Source organism: Chiloscyllium plagiosum, unplaced genomic scaffold (assembly GCF_037043375.1).
Source record: "Chiloscyllium plagiosum isolate Xiang-an unplaced genomic scaffold, Cpla_swu_hap1 HiC_scaffold_5, whole genome shotgun sequence".
NCBI classification, from domain to species: domain Eukaryota; kingdom Metazoa; phylum Chordata; class Chondrichthyes; order Orectolobiformes; family Hemiscylliidae; genus Chiloscyllium; species Chiloscyllium plagiosum.
In genome coordinates, this window is record NW_028270143.1 from 124588567 (window position 1) to 124608544 (window position 19978).

Below are 19978 nucleotides of genomic sequence, written 5' to 3' on the forward strand. Positions count from 1 at the left end.
CATCATAGCCAATTTGAACACTGCAAGGTCTCACAAAAAGTAATCATCTGACAAACTTTTGTGATGTTGATTGAGGGATAATTGTTGATCAAGACACTGGGATTACTCCCTGGTTATTCTTATCATAGTGCCATAGGGTCCTTTATGTCTTCTTGAAGGGGCAGTTTAAAATCTCAACCAAACGATAGAACCTCAAAAAGTGTAGTAATACTTTTTGAGTCTCAGATTAAATTTTGTGCTCAGTCCCTGGACAGGACAGTTGAATGGGGAGAAAGCAGGAAGAGAGTGTTGAGTTGATTTTACTGAAAGGCTGAATAGCTACTATTTTCTAGCTTTCTGTGATTCTTCCTGATCAACCCATAATTTTCCATGTGGCTGCTAATGCTATCCCAAAGAACTGGTCTTAGAAGCCTCCCCACCACCCAAGTTAATCTGATTGGTTTGTAATTGCTGGGATTATCCTTACAATCTTTCTTGAATAAGGCCACAATGTTTGCCATTTTCCAGTATTTTGGCACCTTGCCTGAGTCAAGGGATGAATGAAAGATCATGACCAGTGCCCCTACCCATTTTCCTTCAAAATCCTTGGTTACACCTCATCTGGTCCTGGTGTCTTGTCAACATTAAGTGTTTGCAATCTATCCAAAACTCCTTCTTTATTCATTTTGGATCCTTCTAGTGACAGCATTTCTCCCTCTATTGTCATGGCCTAGGAAACATCCTGCTCTTTTGTAAAGACAGATGCAAAATATCCATTTAACACTTCTGCCATGATCCCTGCCTACATGTGTAAACTCTCCTTTTTAGCACCTAATCAGCCCTTTCTTCCTTTAATCAGTCATTTACTATTTATATGCCAAATGAAGACTTTGAGATTCCTCTTTATGTTAACTACTAGTCTTTTCTCTTAATTCCTCTTTGTTTCTCTTAATTGCTTTCAACTCCCCTTAAAACCTTTGGTATTCCCGTTGGTTCTCAATTTTACTTCCTGCCTTAACCCATCATAAGCACACTTTTTTCTTTCTAATATTAATTCTAAATCGTTTGTCATCCAGGGAACTCTGGATTTGTTTGTCTTATCTTTCATTTGAAGGAGTATACCCCAACTGTACCCGAACACTATGCTCTTTGAAATTAGCCCATTGTTCAATTGTTCTCACAGCGCCAGAAGCTTGGTTCTGACTGCACTCCCTTGAGGAAGCAATGCCATCATCAGCTTCCAAAATGGAAAGCTGATTTGCAGTGGGACTCCAGGGTACTCCTGCACTACCTGCCTGTTTCTCATGGTCTGCCAGGCAGTCACCCATTTCCTTTAGTCCCTCACTCCAGTCCCTTAAGCTGCGATGTGACCATTTCCCTAAACACGCCATTCATCTAACTCTCAGCTTTGTGGCTGGATTGGGTGGCTGGGGAGAAGGTGGGGGATGGGGGAGAAACACAAGCAATTTATTTAACTTAACTATTTGAAATTACTGACACCACTTGTACTTACTTCATATACCTGCCCCACTTTGTAGTTTGTGAAGAGGATAATAGGTGGATTTGCCAGAAAGACAGGAATAGGTTCATTGGGGTCACTGCACCACAAAAAGAAACAATATTGTACGTTAATCTCACAAAAAAAATCCAGGCTTTTGTCCCCAGTGCTTTGTTATTTTTGAGGTACCCTTCAGGCTCTCTGCCTATATTCCTGATGAAGGGCTTTTGCCCAAAACATCGATTTTACTGCTCCTCGGATGCTGACTGAACTGCTGTGCTCTTCCAGCACCACTGATCCAGAATCTTTGTTATTTTTGATATTGAATGTTCTGATTGAAGACAAACACTGCACCTTACAGACTCTTTTACTTCTCATCATATTCACATTATTAATGTGTAATGTTTCGGTTCTGGTTAATTTTAGGAGAGGCGATGACATCGCGGTGTTGTCATTGGACTAGTAATCAGAGACGAGGTAATGTTCTGGGGGCTTCAAATATCAGCATGACAGTTACTGGAATTTGAATTCAATAAACTCTTCAATTAAAAGACTAATGATGACCAAGAAATCATTGTTAATGGTCATTAAAAAAAAATCTGGTGCGCTAATACTCTTTAGGAAAAAGAAATGCTGTCCTTAACTGGAGTGGCCTGGAAGTGGAGGACCCTATTGTGGTTCATAGTGACCACATCTGTAGCAAGTGTTGCTTGCTGCAGGATCTCCGGCTCAGATTGCTGAGCTGAATTCTGAGCTTCAGATGCTGCTATACATTAGGGAGGGGGAGAGTTACCTGGGCACTGTATTTCAGGAGGCAGTCACATCCCTTAGATGAACTACTTGGAATTTGGTCAGTGGTCAATGACAGGACAGTGTGACTACAAACGAGGGAGGAAGAAGGATCCAGAATGTAATGCTGAAAGAACCTCAGCCCTTGAGCTTGTCTAACAGGTTTGAGATTCATGCTTTCTATGTGGATGAGAGTGTGGGCTGGAGGGAAAATGAGCAAACTGACCACAGCATCTTGGCATGGGGAACCATTCAACAGGGCGGTAGAAAGAGAATTGCAGATGAAATCGGAGATAGTATAGTTAGGGGAGCAGATACTGTTCTCTGTGGCTGGGATTGAGAATCCTGAAGACTGTGTTACCTGCCTGGTGTAGGGATTCAGGATATCTTGACTGAGCTGCAGAGGAACCGGGAGGGGGAGGGAAAGATGTAGTTGTCATGGTCCACATATGTGTGAACAATGAAGGCTCTGAAGAAGGGTCACTGACTTGAAACGTTAACTACTTTCCCTCTCCAATGCTGCCAGATATGTTGAGTTTCTCCAGTAATTTCTATTTTTGTTTAAGTTAGAACCTAGGTCTAATTATTATTCAATTAGAAGTCTATAATGAGTAAAAAACTCAGTTAACTTTTCCTGTATACCTTAGCTGTAATTGTCCTCAAATGAAAACCTTCTGGAAATTAGGTTTTCAGACCAATGTTAGGATCCATTTAAGGCTATTTTCAGAAACAGTCCTATACACTCCATTAATACTTAACTGAATAGTTCTTCAAAACTGATATGGATGTTAAAGGTGTTAAAGGATTAATTACATATTGAGTTTTTTTCACTACCTCACACGTATGACAGAACTACAGTATGTCAGTTAAAATACCTGTTCGTTGATATTCTTGTGTCCTTTCATAGGAATTTCATGTGCTACTCACAATATCTCCTTACAATTTCTGGGAGGCACCATTAACCGATGTGGAACCGTCCATTCATTGTCCGCAGGCCTGTCGCAACCTCCATGTCCAAACTCTACTTTTAACATAATAACACTCCAGAACTCTTCCAGTCTCAACTTCAGTGCAAACTGTACTAACTTTTTTAACTCTGGATCTGATTCTGAGCCTCAATTAAATGAAGACACACTACACATTTTTTTTGAGCATCCCATCCTTAAAGAAAGTTTTGACTAATTAATGTCTGCTTGCATATCACTTTTATCCCGGTAATTTTTTCAATGCATTAGTGGGATGTGGGCGTTGCTGACTGGGCTAGCGTTTATTGCCCGTCTCTAGTTGCCCCTTGAGATGATCGTGGTGAGCTGCCTTCTTGAATTGCTGCAGTGCACCCACTGTGGGTTGATGTACAATGCCTTTAGGGAGGAAATTCCAGGATTTTGACCCAGCAACAGTGAAGGAATGGTGATCAAATTGGGACAGGGAGTGCTTGGAGAGGAGCTTGAAGGGTGGTATTCCCATGTTTATGCTGCCCTTGTACTTTTAGATAGAAGTGGTTGTGGGTTTGGAAGAGGCTATGTGATGATTTTTGGTGAATTTCTGCAGTGTATTTTATAGATGTACAGACTGTTGCGACTGAGCATTGGTGGTGAAGGGAGTGGATGTTTGTGGATGTGGTGCCAATCAAACAAGCTGCCTTGTCCTGGATGTTGTGAAACTTCATGAGTGTTGTTGGAGCTGCACCCGTCCAGGCAAGTGGGGGAGTATTCCATCACACTCCTGACTTGTACTTTATCAATGATGGACGGTCTTTGCAGAGTCAGATGGTAAGTTACTCACTGTAGTATTCCTAGCCTGTGACCTGCATTTGTAGCCACTGTGTTGATATGATGAGTCCAGTTGAGTTTCTGGTCAATGGTAACCCCAAGGATGTTGATAGTGGGGGATTCAGTGATAGTAACACCATTGACCATCAAGCAGCAGTGTTGGATTGTCTCTTATTGGAGATGCTCATTGCCTGGGATTTATGTGGCGTGAATGTCACTTGCCACTTGTGAGCCCAATCCCATATTCCCAATTCCTTCATCTCCGCTGCATCTGCTCCCAGGAGGACCAGTTCCAAAACCGTACAATCCAGATGGCCTCCTTCTTCAAAGACCGCAATGTCCCCCCAGACGTGGTCGACAATGCCCTCCACCGCATCTCCTCCACTTCCCGCTCCTCCGCTCTTGAGCCCCGCCCCTCCAATCGCCACCAGGACAGAACCCCACTGGTCCTCACCTACCACCCCACCAACCTCCATGTACAGCGTATCATCTGCCGTCATTTCCGCCACCTCCAAACGACCCCACCACCAGGGATATATTTCCCTCCCCTCCCCTATCAGCGTTCCGAAAAGACCACTCCCTCCGTGACTCCCTCGTCAGGACCACACCCACCACCAACCCAACCTCCACTCCCGGCACCTTCCCCTGCAACCGCAAGAAATGCAAAACTTGCGCCCACACCTCCCCCCTTACTTCCTTCCAAGGTCCCAAGAGATACTTCCATATCCGCCACAAATTCACCTGCACCTCCACACACATCATCTACTGCATCCGCTGCACCCGATGTGGTCTCCTCTATATTGGGGAGACAGGCCGCCTACTTGCGGAACGTTTCAGAGAACACCTCTGGGACACCCGGACCAACCAACCCAACCACCCCGTGGCTCAACACTTCAACTCCCCCTCCCACTCCACCAAGGACATGCAGGTCCTTGGACTCCTCCATCGCCGACCATAGCAACACGACGGTTGGAGGAAGAGCACCTCATCTTCCGCCTAGGAACCCTCCAACCACAAGGGATGAACTCAGATTTCTCCAGTTTCCTCATTTCCCCTCCCCCCACCTTGTCTCAGTCAAAGCCCTCACACTCAGCACCGCCTTCCTAACCTGCAATCTTCTTCCTGACCTCTCCGCCCCCACCCCACTCCGGCCTATCACACTCACCTTGACCTCCTTCCACCTATCGCATTTCCAACACCCCTCCCCCAAGTCTCTCCTCCCTACCTTTTATCTTAGCCTGCTGGACACACTTTCCTCATTCCTGAAGAAGGGCTTATGCCCGAAACATCGATTCTCCTGTTCCTTGGATGCTGTCTGACCTGCTGCGCTTTTCCAGCAACACATTTTCAGCTCTGATCTCCAGCATCTGCAGTCCTCACTTTCTCCTCAAACCTGGATATTGACCAGATCTTGATACCTTTGAACATGCACTGCTTCAGTATCTGAGGAGTCGTGAATGGTCTGAACATTGTGCAACCATGAGCGAACATCCCCACTTCTGACATTATGATAGAGAAAAGGTGATGAAGCAGCTGAAGATGGTTGGGCCTATGACATCATCCTGATGAACTCTTGCAGAGATGTCATCGACCTGAGATGACTGACCTCCAAAAACCACGACTATCTTCCTGTGTGCCAGGTATGACTCCGACCAGCTGAGAGTTTACCCCTGATACCCATTGATTCCGGTTTTGTGAGGTCTCCTTGATGCCACACTCAGTCAAATGGAGCCTTGATGTCATGGGCTGTCACTCTCACCTCACCTCTGGAATCCAGCTCTTTTAACTATGTTTAAATCAAGGCTGAAATGAGGTCAGGAACTGATTGGCCCTGGCAGAACCCAAACTGGGCTTCAGTGAGCAGGTTATTGCTGAGAAGGTGATGCTTAATAGCACTTACATCACTTTACTCAAATACAGGGCATACATGACAATTTTCCACATTGCTGGTCTTGTAACAGTACTAGAAGAACTTGGCTACGGATGCACTGTTGGCGGAATATTGTCAGGGCCTGTAGCCTTTGCAGCATCCAGTACCTCCAACCGTTTCTTGATATCATGTGGGGTGAATTGAATTAGCTGAAGTCTGGTATCTATAATGCTGGGGACCACTGGAAGAGGCTGAGATGGATCATCCATAGCACTTTTGGCTGAAGATTGCTGCGAATGCTTTAGCCTTATCTTTTGCACTGATGTATTTGTAAAACCCCTTTGGATTCTCCTTAACTCTATTTGCCAAAGCTATCTCATGTCCCCTTTTTGCCCTCCTGATTTCTCTCTTAAGTATACTCCTATTGCCTTTATAGTCTTCTAAGGATTCACTCGATCTATCCTGTCTATACCTGAAATATGCTTCCTTTTTCTTAACCACAAAAAAATCTGTGAGACAGCTCTCCCAACTTAGGCATTAGTCCCCAGATGTTAGTAACGAGGACTTCATGGGGTCAACAAGCTTATTTCTGCCATTGTCTTTTCTGGTGGCCCATCTGGTTTCATTTCTTTGAGACTTTGTACCAATTGATACAACGGAATGGCTTACTAGGCAATTTCAGAGGGCAACTGAGAGTCAACCACATTGCCACATATAGGCCAGACCAGGTGAGGATGGTAGACTTCCTTCCCAGAAGGACATTAGTGAACCAGATGAGTTTTTCAGACAATTGACAATGATTTCATGGTCATCAATAGATTTTCAATTCTGCTGTAGTGGGATTCAAAACCTTGTTAACTCAACTGACTGACCACACTATGTACCTAATCTTTCCTGTATGTTCACTGATGCTTTGCCAATCTCTCAATACCTCTACTTCCTTGGTTCTGACAGGCAATTCCACCTTTAATCTTATTGTCAATTCTATCAGTCTGGCTTGTGTCAATTCCTGTAAATCTATCTAATGGCAGGATAGTTTAAGCTGTTTCCAATGCCATCTTATTTTAGTATCAGAAACCTGCTATATATATTTTTATCCTATTCCACATACCCTTATACCAGATCCAATCTTATGCTGGGAGGAGAAAGTGAGGACTGCAGATGCAGTCCAATCTTATGCTGCCCTTGTTCAAAAGATCCCAGGCTCTGAGCTCCCAAACTTTCGAGAACAGTGCTCTAATAACCATGCTCCACTATTCCGCAAACTGTCAGAAAGTGTATAATGCCCCCAATTAGACCACCAAGGTTATCAATTTGATTGTCTGGTTGCTGTTCAATACAAAAGCAGAACAAAAACAGAAAGTAACCCGATTTATTGTGACACACTTAGTTTTAACAAATCGCAGAGCTAAGAAAGAATTCCTAAGTTATTGCTATGCAACTTAAATCATCCCTTTAAAAAAAAATCCAAAATACTCACAAACTCAGTCATGATTTAGACAGACAAAAGACAGGTGGTTTTCTCAATGTATTGTCAATATTACCTTAATAATAGATCCAGCAAATTCCCAACAATTGATGTTAAGCTATCAGGCCTGTAGGAACCCATTTTCCCTCTCATTTCTTTCTTGAAAAGTAGTATAACATTTGCCAATTTCCAATCTGATGGGACTATTCCTGAATCTAAAAGATTTTGGAAAATCATAGCAAGTGCATCCACTGTATCTTCAGCTCTCTGTTTTAGAACCCTAGAGTATAGGCCATTGGGTTTTGCGATTTATTAGATTTTATTCCTTTAAATTTTTCCAATACTTTTATCTCTGTTGATATTATTTTCCTCAATTTCCCTACTGATTTTAGCTCCTAGGTTGTCATCTGTTCCCAATTAGACTTGTGTTTTCTGCTGAAAATGTGTTGCTGGAACAGCGCAGCGTCGATTCTCCTGTTCCCTGGATGCTGCCTGACCTGCTGCGCTGTTCCAGCAACACATTTTCAGCTCAGTTGTGTTTTCTGCTGTCAAAACAGTCACAAAATACTTATTCAATGCCTCTGCCACTTTATCATTTCACACAATAATTTCTCCTGTCTTGCTTCTAAGAGACCAATGTTTACTTTAGCTACTCTCTTATTTCAATATATTTATAAAAGCTCTTACAATCTGTTATTATATTACTGGATAATTACACTCATAATCTATTTTTGTTCCTTTTTTTTAAATCAATGTTTTAGGACCCCTTTGCTGGTTTCTAATACGCTCCTAATCCTTAGGCCTTTTTTTGTGTACAAGACTATAAGGCATATTTTTTAAAGCAAATACTAGCCTTAATTTCCTGTGTGTTTTTGCTGAATTTTTGATTTAGAATTTAGAGTTTTTACATTTTTAACTATTCACACACAGCCAAATGTTTTAGCCTCTTCATGCAATTAGCCCTCTTCAGTCTGTAATCGGTTTTGTCAAAGATGATGGCCCCTCACATTGCCTTTGTTATAAGCTTCAATAATTTTTTTAAAGTTCGTTCATGGGATGTGGGTGTCACTGGCTAGACCAGCATTTATTTCCATCTTAGATGGCAGTTAAGATTCAACCACATGGATCTGGAGTTACATGTAGGCCAGCAGTTTCCTTCCCTAAAGGACATTAGTGAACCAAATGTGTTTTTCCCTGACAATTGTTTCATGGTCATTACTAGACACTTAATTTCAGATTTTTATTGTTTTCAAATTCCATCATTTGCTATGGTGGGATTTGAGCCCAGGTCCTCAGAACATTCTTTGGGTCTCTGGATTAACAGTCTAGCAATAGCACCACAAAGTCATCACCTCTCCAACTTCTTGTTTAGTGCTTTCACCAACGCTACAATTACTGTTAAGGGGCCTATAAACTACCCCAATCAGTGTTTTCTGGTTCTTGCTATTCCTACTTTCTACCCACACCGATTTTATTTTCTTATCTTCTTAAGTCAGATCCTTTCTCACTAATGTCATCCTTCACTGTCAGGGCTACCCTTCCTCCTTTGGAATTTTTCCTGTCTCTTGCAAATATTGTGTATTTCTCATCCTGTTCACTTTATACTTACAACTCTGTATTGAATTTGAATCACTCATCTCTATTTTTGGCATTAGTTCGTTGCCAGGCAGATATACTCTTCCCCTCAACTAAGCCATGTGCTAGCAAGCCAATCTGACCACTTTTTGAAAAAAGAAGTTTCTCTTGAACTCTGAATTGCATTTATCAGTGGCTGTTTTATATTTATGGCTTCCAGTCTTGCCTGAAACTGGAAAAATCTTTTCTGTATTCATCCTATTGAATCCCTTCATGATTTTAAAGATTTCTGTTGTGTCACTGCAGAGAAAAGAGTATTTTACTGATAAGTATTGTCTGTCAGTTCTAGTATCATTCAAGACTTCTCCTGCGCCCAAACTTTAGACTTATTATTATATGAAAACAAAAGGGTGCACAGTATCCTGTGCAGTCCAATTAAGTTTCTGTATGAATTTGACATGACTTCTCTGCTTTTCAATTCTACATCTCTAGAAATAAACCACGTACTAAGCTGAGCACTTTATACCTTTTGTCTACAAATATGTGTCTTCCGGCAACTTTCTTTGGCACCTTCTTTTTTGGAATGATAAGTGATTTGCCTCCTTCTTGAGGAGGCAGGTGGCGTGGGTTCTTCAGGAAGTTGTGGCATTTCTCAAACTTTGTCATAACTTCTCGTGCCTGTATTCGATCAGCCACAGGCAGTTGATCCCTCCAAAGGTACTTGTTGGATTTTTCTTCCTTTCAAAACATGGAGAAATTTACAATTGGGTAAGGATTTAAAAACTGACAACTTAACTGCTTACTTTACCATCATGCCTTGCCTGTCTAAATTGACAGTGCTTAACCTGAAAGGAAATGCTGATGTAAGATGGCAGTCAAAAACCTGCAAAGTATAACATTAGAAAGTTATTCTCAGATAAGGAAGTCCTTGTACTTATGGGTTTAGATCAGAGTGGTGCTGGAAAAGCACAGCAGTTCAGGCAGTATCCGAGGAGCAGCAGGCTGCCTGACCTGCTGTGCTTTTCCAGCACCATTCTGATCTATACTCTGGTTTCCAGCATCTGCAGTCCTCACTTTTGCCTAGTCCTTGTACTTATGATTAGCTTACATGATGGAAAAGGCAGAGTTGGTAATACCTGATCATTTTAACTATCTGGTCTGAGAGCAAGACATCACATATTTTTCTGGGATGATATGCAAAGCTCTAACCAACATAGTAGCCAAGTCAGAAAGTGGGCAGTACAGGTACTGTGTGATGAGGGAAGACGAAACTAGGAAGGTGATAACCACAACAGTTCCATATATGTGATTATGCAAGAAGTTTGAAAATACACACAGCAGTATTGAATAGTAATGCACAAAACCCTTCACTCTCAAGCCAAATTTCAAAAACTGTTTTTAAAATAAATCGCCATGTTTACAGAAATGCTTACAAGTTAATTATTGACTTCAGATACACAGAAAATCAACCAGTTAATAACTCAAAATCCAGAAACCCAAGCTTACTATAAATAATATTTTATATATATATATATAAAACATATAATATATTACAGTTTATCCCACAAAAGTGAGAGCAGCAAAATAGATACAAAATTAAGGAGTAGTATTTGTTTGTCAGACTAAAGCAATGTTTATGGTGAATTCCCCAGGAATTGTTATTAGGAATATTGCTCTTCCTTATGCGTAGTAATGATCCAGGTTTTAATATACAAGACACAATTTCAAACCTTGCGGATGATATGAAATAGAGGTGTATTGTGAACCATGTAGGACCATGTAGGACTGAAAAGGACATGGACATGTTGGTGAATCGTGCAAACAACTGGCAGATGAAATGAAATGCAATACAGAGACATGTGCATGAATTAACTTTGAAACAATAAAATATAAAACGAAAGGTAAAATTCTATAGTGAGTGCAGGAACAGAGGGATCTGGGTGTATATGTGCATAAAATCATTGCAGGCAGTGGAGCAAGCTGAGAAAGTGGTTGATGAAGCACACAGCATTCTGGGCTTTGTCAAGTGATGCATAGATCACGAAATCAGAGAAGTTATGTTTAAACTGCATAAAGTACAGGTTTAGCCTCACTTTGGAATATAGTGGCTAGTTCTGGGCATCAAGTTTACGAAGCATTAGAGAGGGTGCAAAATAGATTCATGAAAATGGTTCCAGAGACATAGATACACTGGATGACTTTAGATTGTTTTCCTTGGAGAAGAAAAGATTGAGGGCATTTGACAGAGGGGTAAAATCTCGAGGGGCATGGACAAAGTAGAGGGGGAGAAATTGTTTCCAGTGGTGGAAGGACTGTGAAGCAGAGAGCAGAGATATCAGGCAATTGGCAAGAAGCATTGGTGACATGAGGAAAAAAATTTTTCACATGACAAGTGGTTGGGATATAGAATATATTACTTGAGAGTGCAACGTTGGTCAGGAAAATTGAGATTTTCAAGAGGAATTGGACTAATACCTGAAAAGGGAACATTTGCAGGACCATGTGCAAATGCCAGAGAAGTGGCATTATGAGAGCTGCTCTTCAGAGGGCTAGCAAAGCCAAACAATGAACTGAATTGTGGGAGGAGATAGTGGTAAAGTCATTGGACTAGTAATTCAAACCCTAGGCTAATGTATGTGGGTTTGAATCCCAGTAAGGTAGCATCTGAATTCAATACGAATTCAAAATAAAAAGGCAGCCTAATGCCTACCAAAGCATTGTCAATTGACTCAAAACTCTATCTGGTTCATCAGTGTCTGATAGGGAAGGAAATCTACCATCTACCATCTACATGTGACTCCAGACCCACAGAAATGTGGTTGACTCTTAACTCCCATCTAAGGCCATTCAGATTCAGGAAAGTAAATACCAGCCTAGCCAGTAACATCCACCATGACCAAATATAAAAAGGAGGTGACCATTCTAGGATTCTATCTTTATCAGTGATTTATTGACTTTATCAATTAACCCTGTCAGCCTTATAACAGATAACCCACATTCTTACAGCCCAGGCTGAATGAATATCAATAGAATGCAATACTATTTTTCAAACACAAATCCTAAGCAGAGCACTTCAATATCTAATGACATCCAGGTATTTGGACTGGAAGACCTACCTGGGACTTGGATACTTTTGGAACAATTGACTCCTCAGAGGATGACAGCAAAGTTAAAGATGATTTGCACTCTAATAATCCACAAGGACCCTTAGGTTGGCTCATGTCGGTGTATCCATCATCTACTGGGCTTTTCGAAATCCGTTTCTTGAAAGTTTTTGTCAGTTTTGGAACATAGGTCTGAGGTTTTGCTGAACAAGAAAAATAAAAGAAACATAGTCCTCACTATAACTATAATTTTAGAACATCGAACATAGAAAAGTACACCACAGACAGGCCCTTTTGCCCACGATGTTGTGCCAAGGTTTAATCCTAATGTAAAATATAGTATCTTAACCTACACACCCCTCAACTCACTGCTATCCATGTGCATGTCCAGCAGTCGCTTAAATGTCCCCAAGGACTCTGCTTCCACCACCACCGCTGGCAACGCATTCCATGCATTCACAACTCTCTGTGTAAAGAACCTACCTCTGACGTCTCCTCTATACCTTCCTCCTAGTATCTTCAAACTATGACTTCTCGTACCAGTCAATCCTGCTCTGGGGAAAAGTCTCTGGCTACTGACTCTATCCATGCCTCTCATTACCTTGTATACCTCGATCAGGTCTCCTCTCTTGCTCCTTCTTTCCAGAGAGAAAAGTCCGACCTTATTCAACCTTTCTTCAAAAGGCAAGCCCTCCAGTCCAGGCAGCATCCTGCTAAACCTTCTTTGAACCCTCTCCAAAGCTTCTGTATCTTTCCTTTAGTAGGGCGACCAGAACTGGACACAATATTCCAAGTGTGGTCTCACCAGGAACTTGTAGAGCTGCAGCAAAACCTCGCAGCTCTTAAACTCTATTCCCCCTGTTAATGAAAGCCAAAACACCATATGCTTTCTTAACAACCCTATCCACTTGGGTGGCAACTTTGAGGGATCTAAGTACTTGCACACTCAGGTCCCTCTGTTCCTCCACACTGCCAAGAATTTTAATTCATATTAATTTGCTTCTGGTGTCTGTGAGCCATACAATAATCACAGTCCCCATCAATACAATGACAGCTGTAGCTCAGTTGGTAGTATGTTTGCCAATGAACTAGAAGGTGGTGGGTTCAATTCCTCCTGCATACTTTAGAGCATAACAAATGTAGATTGGTATTTCTAAACAGTACTGAGGGAGTCCTCCATTACTGGAGGTTGTTCTGTTCAAAAAGAAATATATAAAATTTGCATAACACTCTATTGAATATTCCTAAATAGTTACAGAGAGAGAGGGAGCTCAGGTTTGTGCACATACTTCTTCAAAGGTGACAAAAATATTGACAGAATACTGACAGAGGTACTGAATAAAAAATCTGAGAAGTTACATTAAACCTTTAACAAAACCTGGATGCCACAAATAGAATATTAAATCACATTCTGGTCAAAACACGTTAAGAAGAATGTTAAAACCTTTCAGAAGGTGCAGTGGGAGATTTAATATAATGGTTCCAGGGGTGTGGAATTTTAATGACAAGCATAGTATGGAGAAGCTGGGCATGTTCTCCTCAGACATAAAACATGGAACATAGAATGTTACAGCGCAGTATGGGCTCTTCGGTCCTCGATGTTGCGCCGAACTGTGGAACCAATCTGAAGCCCAACTGTCCTATACTATTCCATTTTCATCCATATGTTTATCCAATGACAATTTAAATGTCCTTGACGTTTGCGAGTCTACTACTGTTACAGGCAGTGTGTTCCACGCCCCTACTACTCTCTGAGTAAAGAAACTACCTCTGACATCTGTCCTATATCTGTCACCCCTCAATTTAAAGCTATGTCCCCTCATGCTAGCCATCACCATCCGAGGAAAAAGGCTCTCACTGCCGACCCTAACACCTCTGATTATTTTCTATGTCTCAATTAAGTCACCTCTCAACCTTCTTAACAAAAAACAGCCTCAAGTCCCTCAGCCTTTCCTCATAAGACATTCCCTCCATCCTAGTAAATCTCCTCTGAACCCTTTCCAAACCCTCCACATAATGCGGTGACCAAAACTGTATGCAATATTCCAAGTGCAGCCACACCAGAGTTTTGTACAGCTGCAGCAATGACCTCGTGACTCCGAACCTCAATCCCTCTACCAATAAAAGCTAACACACCGTATGCCTTCTTAACAACCCTATCAACCTGGGTGGCAACTTTCAGGGATCAATGTACATGGACACCGAGAACGCTCTGCTCATCCACACTATCAAGAATTCTTACCATTAGCCCAGTACTCTATTGTTGTTGCTCCTTCCAAAGTGACTCACATCACACTTGTCCGCATTAAACTCCATTTGCCACCTCTCAGCCCACTCTGCAGCTTATCTATGTTCCTCTGTAACCTGCAACATCCTTCCACACTATCCACAACTCCATTGACTTCAGTGCAATCTGCAAATTTACTAACCCATCCTTCTATGCCCTCATCTAGGTCATTTATAAAAATGACAAACAGCAGTGACCCAAAACAGATCCTTGTAGTACACCACTCGTAACTGAACTCCAGGATGAACATTTCCCATCAACCACCTCTGTCTTCTTTGAACTAGCCAACTTCTGATCCAAACCGCTAAATCCAAACCCTCAATTCCATGCCTCCATATTTTGTGCAATAGCTCACCGTGGGGAACTTTATCAAACGCTTTACAGAAATCCATATACACCATTTTACCCTCATCTACCTGTTTGGTCACTTTCTCAAAGAACTCTATAAGGTTTGTGAGGCACAACCTACCCTTCGCAAAACCATGTTGACTATCCCTAATCAACTTATTCCTCTCTAGATTAATAAAAATCCTATCTCCTATAACCTTTTCCAACACTTTACCCACACCCAAAGTAAGGCTCACTGGTCTATAATTACTAGGGTTGTCTCTACTCCCTTTCTTGAACAAGGAGACAACATTTGCTATCCTCCAGTCTTCTGGCACTATTCCTGTAGATAATGACGACATTAAGATCAAAGCCAAATGCTGTGAAATCTCCTCCCTAGCCTCCCAGAGAATTTTAGGATAAATCCCATTTGGCCCAGGGGACTTATCTGTTTCCACACTTTCCAGAATTGCTAACACCTCCTCCTTGCAAACGTCAATCCCGTCTAGTCTAGTAGCCTGTATCTCAGTATTCTCCTCGACCACATTGTCTTCTTCCAGTGTGAATATAGAGGAAAACTATTCACTTAGCCCTACCTGACAATTACTTCTCATGTCCCCTCCTGGCTCTTCTTAGCTTTCCCTTTTGGTCTTTCCTCGCTAACCATAAATCTCAAGTGCCCTAACTGAACTTTCATGTCTCATCCTAACATAAGCCTTCTTGTTCCTCTTGATAAGAGATTCAACTTGTTTAGTAAACCACGGCTTGTTCGCTCAACCGCTTCCTCCCTGCCTGACAGGTATATACTTATAAAGGACATGTAGTAGCTGTCCTCTGAATAAGCTGCACATTTCAATTGTGCCCATTCCCTAAAGATCCCAGTTTGAATCCTGGATGAGCCCCCAAAGTGTTACAACACGGGGTAAACTCTCCTGCTTAATTTAAACCAGCAATCCAGAAAAGATTTATCCCATGCAGTAATCTGTGAAAACTCATAAATTAACAACTTCATTTCTTAAAGTATAACAGAGAATCATTAAGCTATTTACAACTCCTTCCTCTAACCTATCTTTTATCTTCCCTTATATAGTACAAATCCAATTAAACTCCTGATTAAGATTTACCAAAAATTCAAGTTTTCAAAACCAGCCAGCTGTTGGATTTTCTAATTGGATCTTCCTGTGTCTTCTTTTCTTCTTAGGGACTATGCTTCACCGGTCACGGATCGATGAAGGTACCTTTAAGAGAGCTATTTTTCGGGCAATCTCTATATGCTGGTGGCGTGGCACCAAACTATTCTCCACCCAACTGTTCAATTTTCCCCGGTCTTATACTCCCAAACTATCGGATTGTGTCACTGGCTTTTAAGATTGTCAATATACTAAATCCAAACTTGATTAGAATTTAGTATATTTCGAGGTATAATTTAAACTGATTGGCCTAATTTGAATTTCTTTCTGTCTCCAGGCAACTAGCTACCCTAGCTTTTGACCAAGTGTCACATTGTTACCTTATTGAGAACATTTGGTGCTGTCAAGCAGTTCTGTTAGCTTTAACTCTTTTCAAGGTAGACTGCAATCACATCTTCATACCACTATACATCCTAAATCTTCCCTAATCGCATCATAATTGCCTTTACCCCAGCAATAATTCTTGCCTTGCATTATATACCAATCTCTTTCATCACTAAAGGAAACATGACCAAATTGTGGTCACTGTCACCAAAGTGCTCACCTACCTCCAAACCTAACTGCTGGCCAGGTTCATTACCTAGTACCTAATCCAGTGTGACCTCGCCCCTTGTTGGTCTGTCTACATACTGTGGCAGGAAACCATCCTGCACACATTGGACAAAAACTGACCCACCTAAAGTACTCGAACTATAGTATTTCCAGTCAATATTTGGAAAGTTAAAGCCCCCATAACCACTACCCTGTTACTCTCGCTTCTATCCAGAATTATCTTTGTTATCCTATCTTCTGCATCTCTGGAACTATTTGGAGGTCTATAAAAAAACTCCCAACAGGGTGATCTCTCCTTTCCTGTTTCTAACCTCAGCTCATACTACTTCAGTAGTCGAGTCCTCAAAAGTCCTTTCTGCTACCATAATACTGTCCTTGGCTAACAATGCCACATCTCCCCCTCTTTTAGCATCTTCTCTGTTCTTATTGAAACATCTCAATCCCAGAATCTGCAACAACCATTCCTGTCCCTGCTCTATCCATGTCTCTGAAATTGCCACAACATCGAAGTCCCAGGTACCAACCCATGCTGCAAGTTCACCTACCTTATACTGGACGCTCCTGGCGTTGAAGTAGACACAGTTCAAACCATCTTCCTGCTTGCTGGTGAACTCTTGCGACTTTGAAACCATCTTTCTACCCTCATTCATCTCAACCTCCTGGACATGGGAACTACAGTTTAGGTTCCCACCCCCCTGCTCAATTAACGTAAATCCTCCTGAATAGCATTAGCAAATTTCCCCTCCAGGATATTGGTACCCCTCTGGCTCGGGTGTACACCATCCTGTTTGTAGAGGTCCTACCTATCCCGGAATGAGCCCCAATTATCCAGGTCCCCGAAACCCTCCCTCCTGCACCATCCCTGTAGCCACGTGTTCAACAGACACTAGGAGAAATTTAGGACTGCAGTTGCTGGAGATCAGAGTCGAAAAGTGTGGCACTGGAAAAGCACAGCCAGTCAGGCAGCAGCCGAGGATCAGGAGAATCAACGTTTTGGGATTAGCCCTTCGTCAGGAATTCATACATTTCCAGCACCATATTTTTCGACTACATTCTCCTCAGAGCAAAGGAGAGGGTATTTGATAGAGGTTCAGATAAAATAGAGGTAGCAACTGTACCCCTTGACTGATGAACTGAGAGGCAGATTTAAAGTTTAGGAATGTAGGTGCCATGTTAGGAAAATGTCTTCATAAGGGTGGATGCCAATGATTTAGAATGCCTTGCCTACAAGGGTGATAAAAATGGAGATGACCAATGATTTGAAAAAGAGATTTGATAGGCAGTTGAGGGAAATAAACTTACAGTGGATACGGGAATAAATTGGGGGGTGAGGCTAATTGATGTTCTCAGTAGAAAGCCAGCATGGACTTCAATTAAAGTGTCCTTCTGTTCTGTAATCACTATAGGCTGAAAAGGAAACACAAGGAGTCTAGAATTTTATTTTCCATAAAACTGCTGAGCAGCAAAGGCTTTCTGTCTCTGGCCATTCTCAACAATGCAGGAAAAGTGTGGGTTGGGAACACCACACATCACTGTTTAAGTTTATCCCATTGCTGTTTGCGAGATCTTGCTGTGCAAACATAGGCAGCATTATTTCCTTCACAACACAGACTGCACTTCAAAGGTAAGTGTTTAATTGGCTGTCAGGAAATCCTGAGGTTATGAAAATTGTCATAATAAATACGGTGGCACAGTGGTTAGCACTGCTGCCTCACAGCGCCAGAGACCCGGGTTCAATTCCCGCCTCAGGCGACTGACTGTGTGGAGTTTGCACATTCTCCCCGTGTCTGCGTGGGTTTCCTCCGGGTGCTCCGGTTTCCTCCCACAGTCCAAAGATGTGCAGGTCAGGTGAATTGGCCATGCTAAATTGCCCGTGGTGTTAGGTAAGGGGTAAAGGTAGGGGTATGGGTGGGTTGCGCTTCGGCGGGGCGGTGTGGACATGTAGGGCCGAAGGGCCTGTTTCCACACTGTAAGTAATCTAATCTAATCAAAAAAAACAAGCTTTTTTACTCTAAAACCATTGCCTTGGAGATTCTCATGTGAAATCACATTAATTTGTTCTCCAACATTCCATGCTTTGTTTGACATCACCTTATACGTCCTGATTGAGCACAGAAATGCAATATTGCAAGTGTAAAGTTAATTAATTGGAATAAATCATTGCACCCGTAATTTACTGCGATCTTTAGACTTTTTAACTTCTCATTTCTTTTCAAGTCTACTCTTGCAAGATGCAATGAATAAACACAATTCACGAAAAGAAATTGTTTTGACCAAATGTAAACTGATCATTTAGGGAATGACTGGCACCCAACTTACCTTCGTAAACATTGATTCCCTCCACCACTCTCACATAATGGCAACAGTGTGTACCATTGACAAGATTCACTGCAACAACCCACCAGGCTTCTTGCTTCCAAACTCATGACCTCTCCCATCGAGAAGGCCAAGAGCAACAGATTCATGGGAACACCATAACATGTAAGTTTCCCTCCAAGCCACACACTAGCCCAACTTGGAAATATATCACTGTTACTTCCAACATCCTGGAATTCCCTTCCAACAGCACACCGCATGTACCTACATCCCATGAACATTAGCCGTACAAGAAGATAGTTACGGGCAATAAATGTTGGCCTACACATTCCATGAAAGGAGAGTAAGCAACATGTCAGGAAGTGTCCCAAATTATTTCAACTTAAAGTTTCCCACTTTTTTAGAGGACTTTCCAATAATGGAGCCAGAAATTCATTATGAAAGTAAACTCGAACCAGTATTGACAAGTAGCACAAAGTATTATAGCAGACAGACTGGCCATCTGGTTCATGCTCCAGTTGAACCTCCTCCTCCCCCTTTGCCTAATCCCAGAAACATCTTGTTCTGAACTTTTATAATCATGTTTTTATCTAGCTTTCCTTGAAATGCACCTATGTTATTCACCCTGATCAGACTGCTCAGTAGTGAGTTTCATATTGTCACTACTTTCTGGTTTCCCACCTGTACCACCAGCCCAGGCAGTGCATTCCAGATTCCCACCACTCCGTGGGTAAAAAGTTTTTCCTCAAATCCTCTCTAACCTTCCCGATTTTCACTTAAAAAAAATAGCCCCCATCTTTATTGATGTTTCAACTAAGGAGAACAGCTGCTTTCTATTCACCCTGCGCATACACCACATAATCTTGGACACCTCAATCGGGTTCTCCCTCAGTCTTTATCTGCTCTAAAGAAACAAATGGGCACAACCAACCTGTTTCCATTGATAAAATGCTCCAACTCAGGCAACATCCTGGTGGATCTAATCTGCAATTCTACACCTCTTCCAATGCAATTATATCTTTCCTACAGAGCAGTGACTAGAACTGCAAAGAATACTCCAGCTGTGATCCAAATCTAAACGAAATTCCAACATAACCTCCCTGCTCTTAAACTCTTTGTCACAGCCGGTAAAGGCACCACTGAGTCATAATAGAGTCAGGAATCAGACCAGAAAAGTCCTCCCGTACATTTTGGTTTTCTTTTTTACTTACACTGCTTACTCACAATCAGTGAGGTCAATATTTTTGAAAA

General features: G+C 41.9%; 1 protein-coding gene across 5 annotated transcripts in view; it reads right to left on the reverse strand.

Annotated features, from left to right (window-relative positions):
- Positions 1–19978, reverse strand: part of dlec1 (DLEC1 cilia and flagella associated protein) — a 185372-nt gene that overhangs the window by 131946 nt on the left and 33448 nt on the right. For all 5 annotated transcript variants that reach the window (XM_087987630.1, XM_043690852.2, XM_043690850.2 and 2 more), the window contains 3 exons: positions 12068–12258; positions 9478–9689; positions 1493–1577 (listed from right to left, as the gene is read on the reverse strand). In XM_087987630.1, the coding sequence (XP_087843756.1) occupies positions 1493–1577; positions 9478–9689; positions 12068–12258 (488 nt within the window). The remainder of the gene's footprint in view (positions 1–1492; positions 1578–9477; positions 9690–12067; positions 12259–19978) is intronic.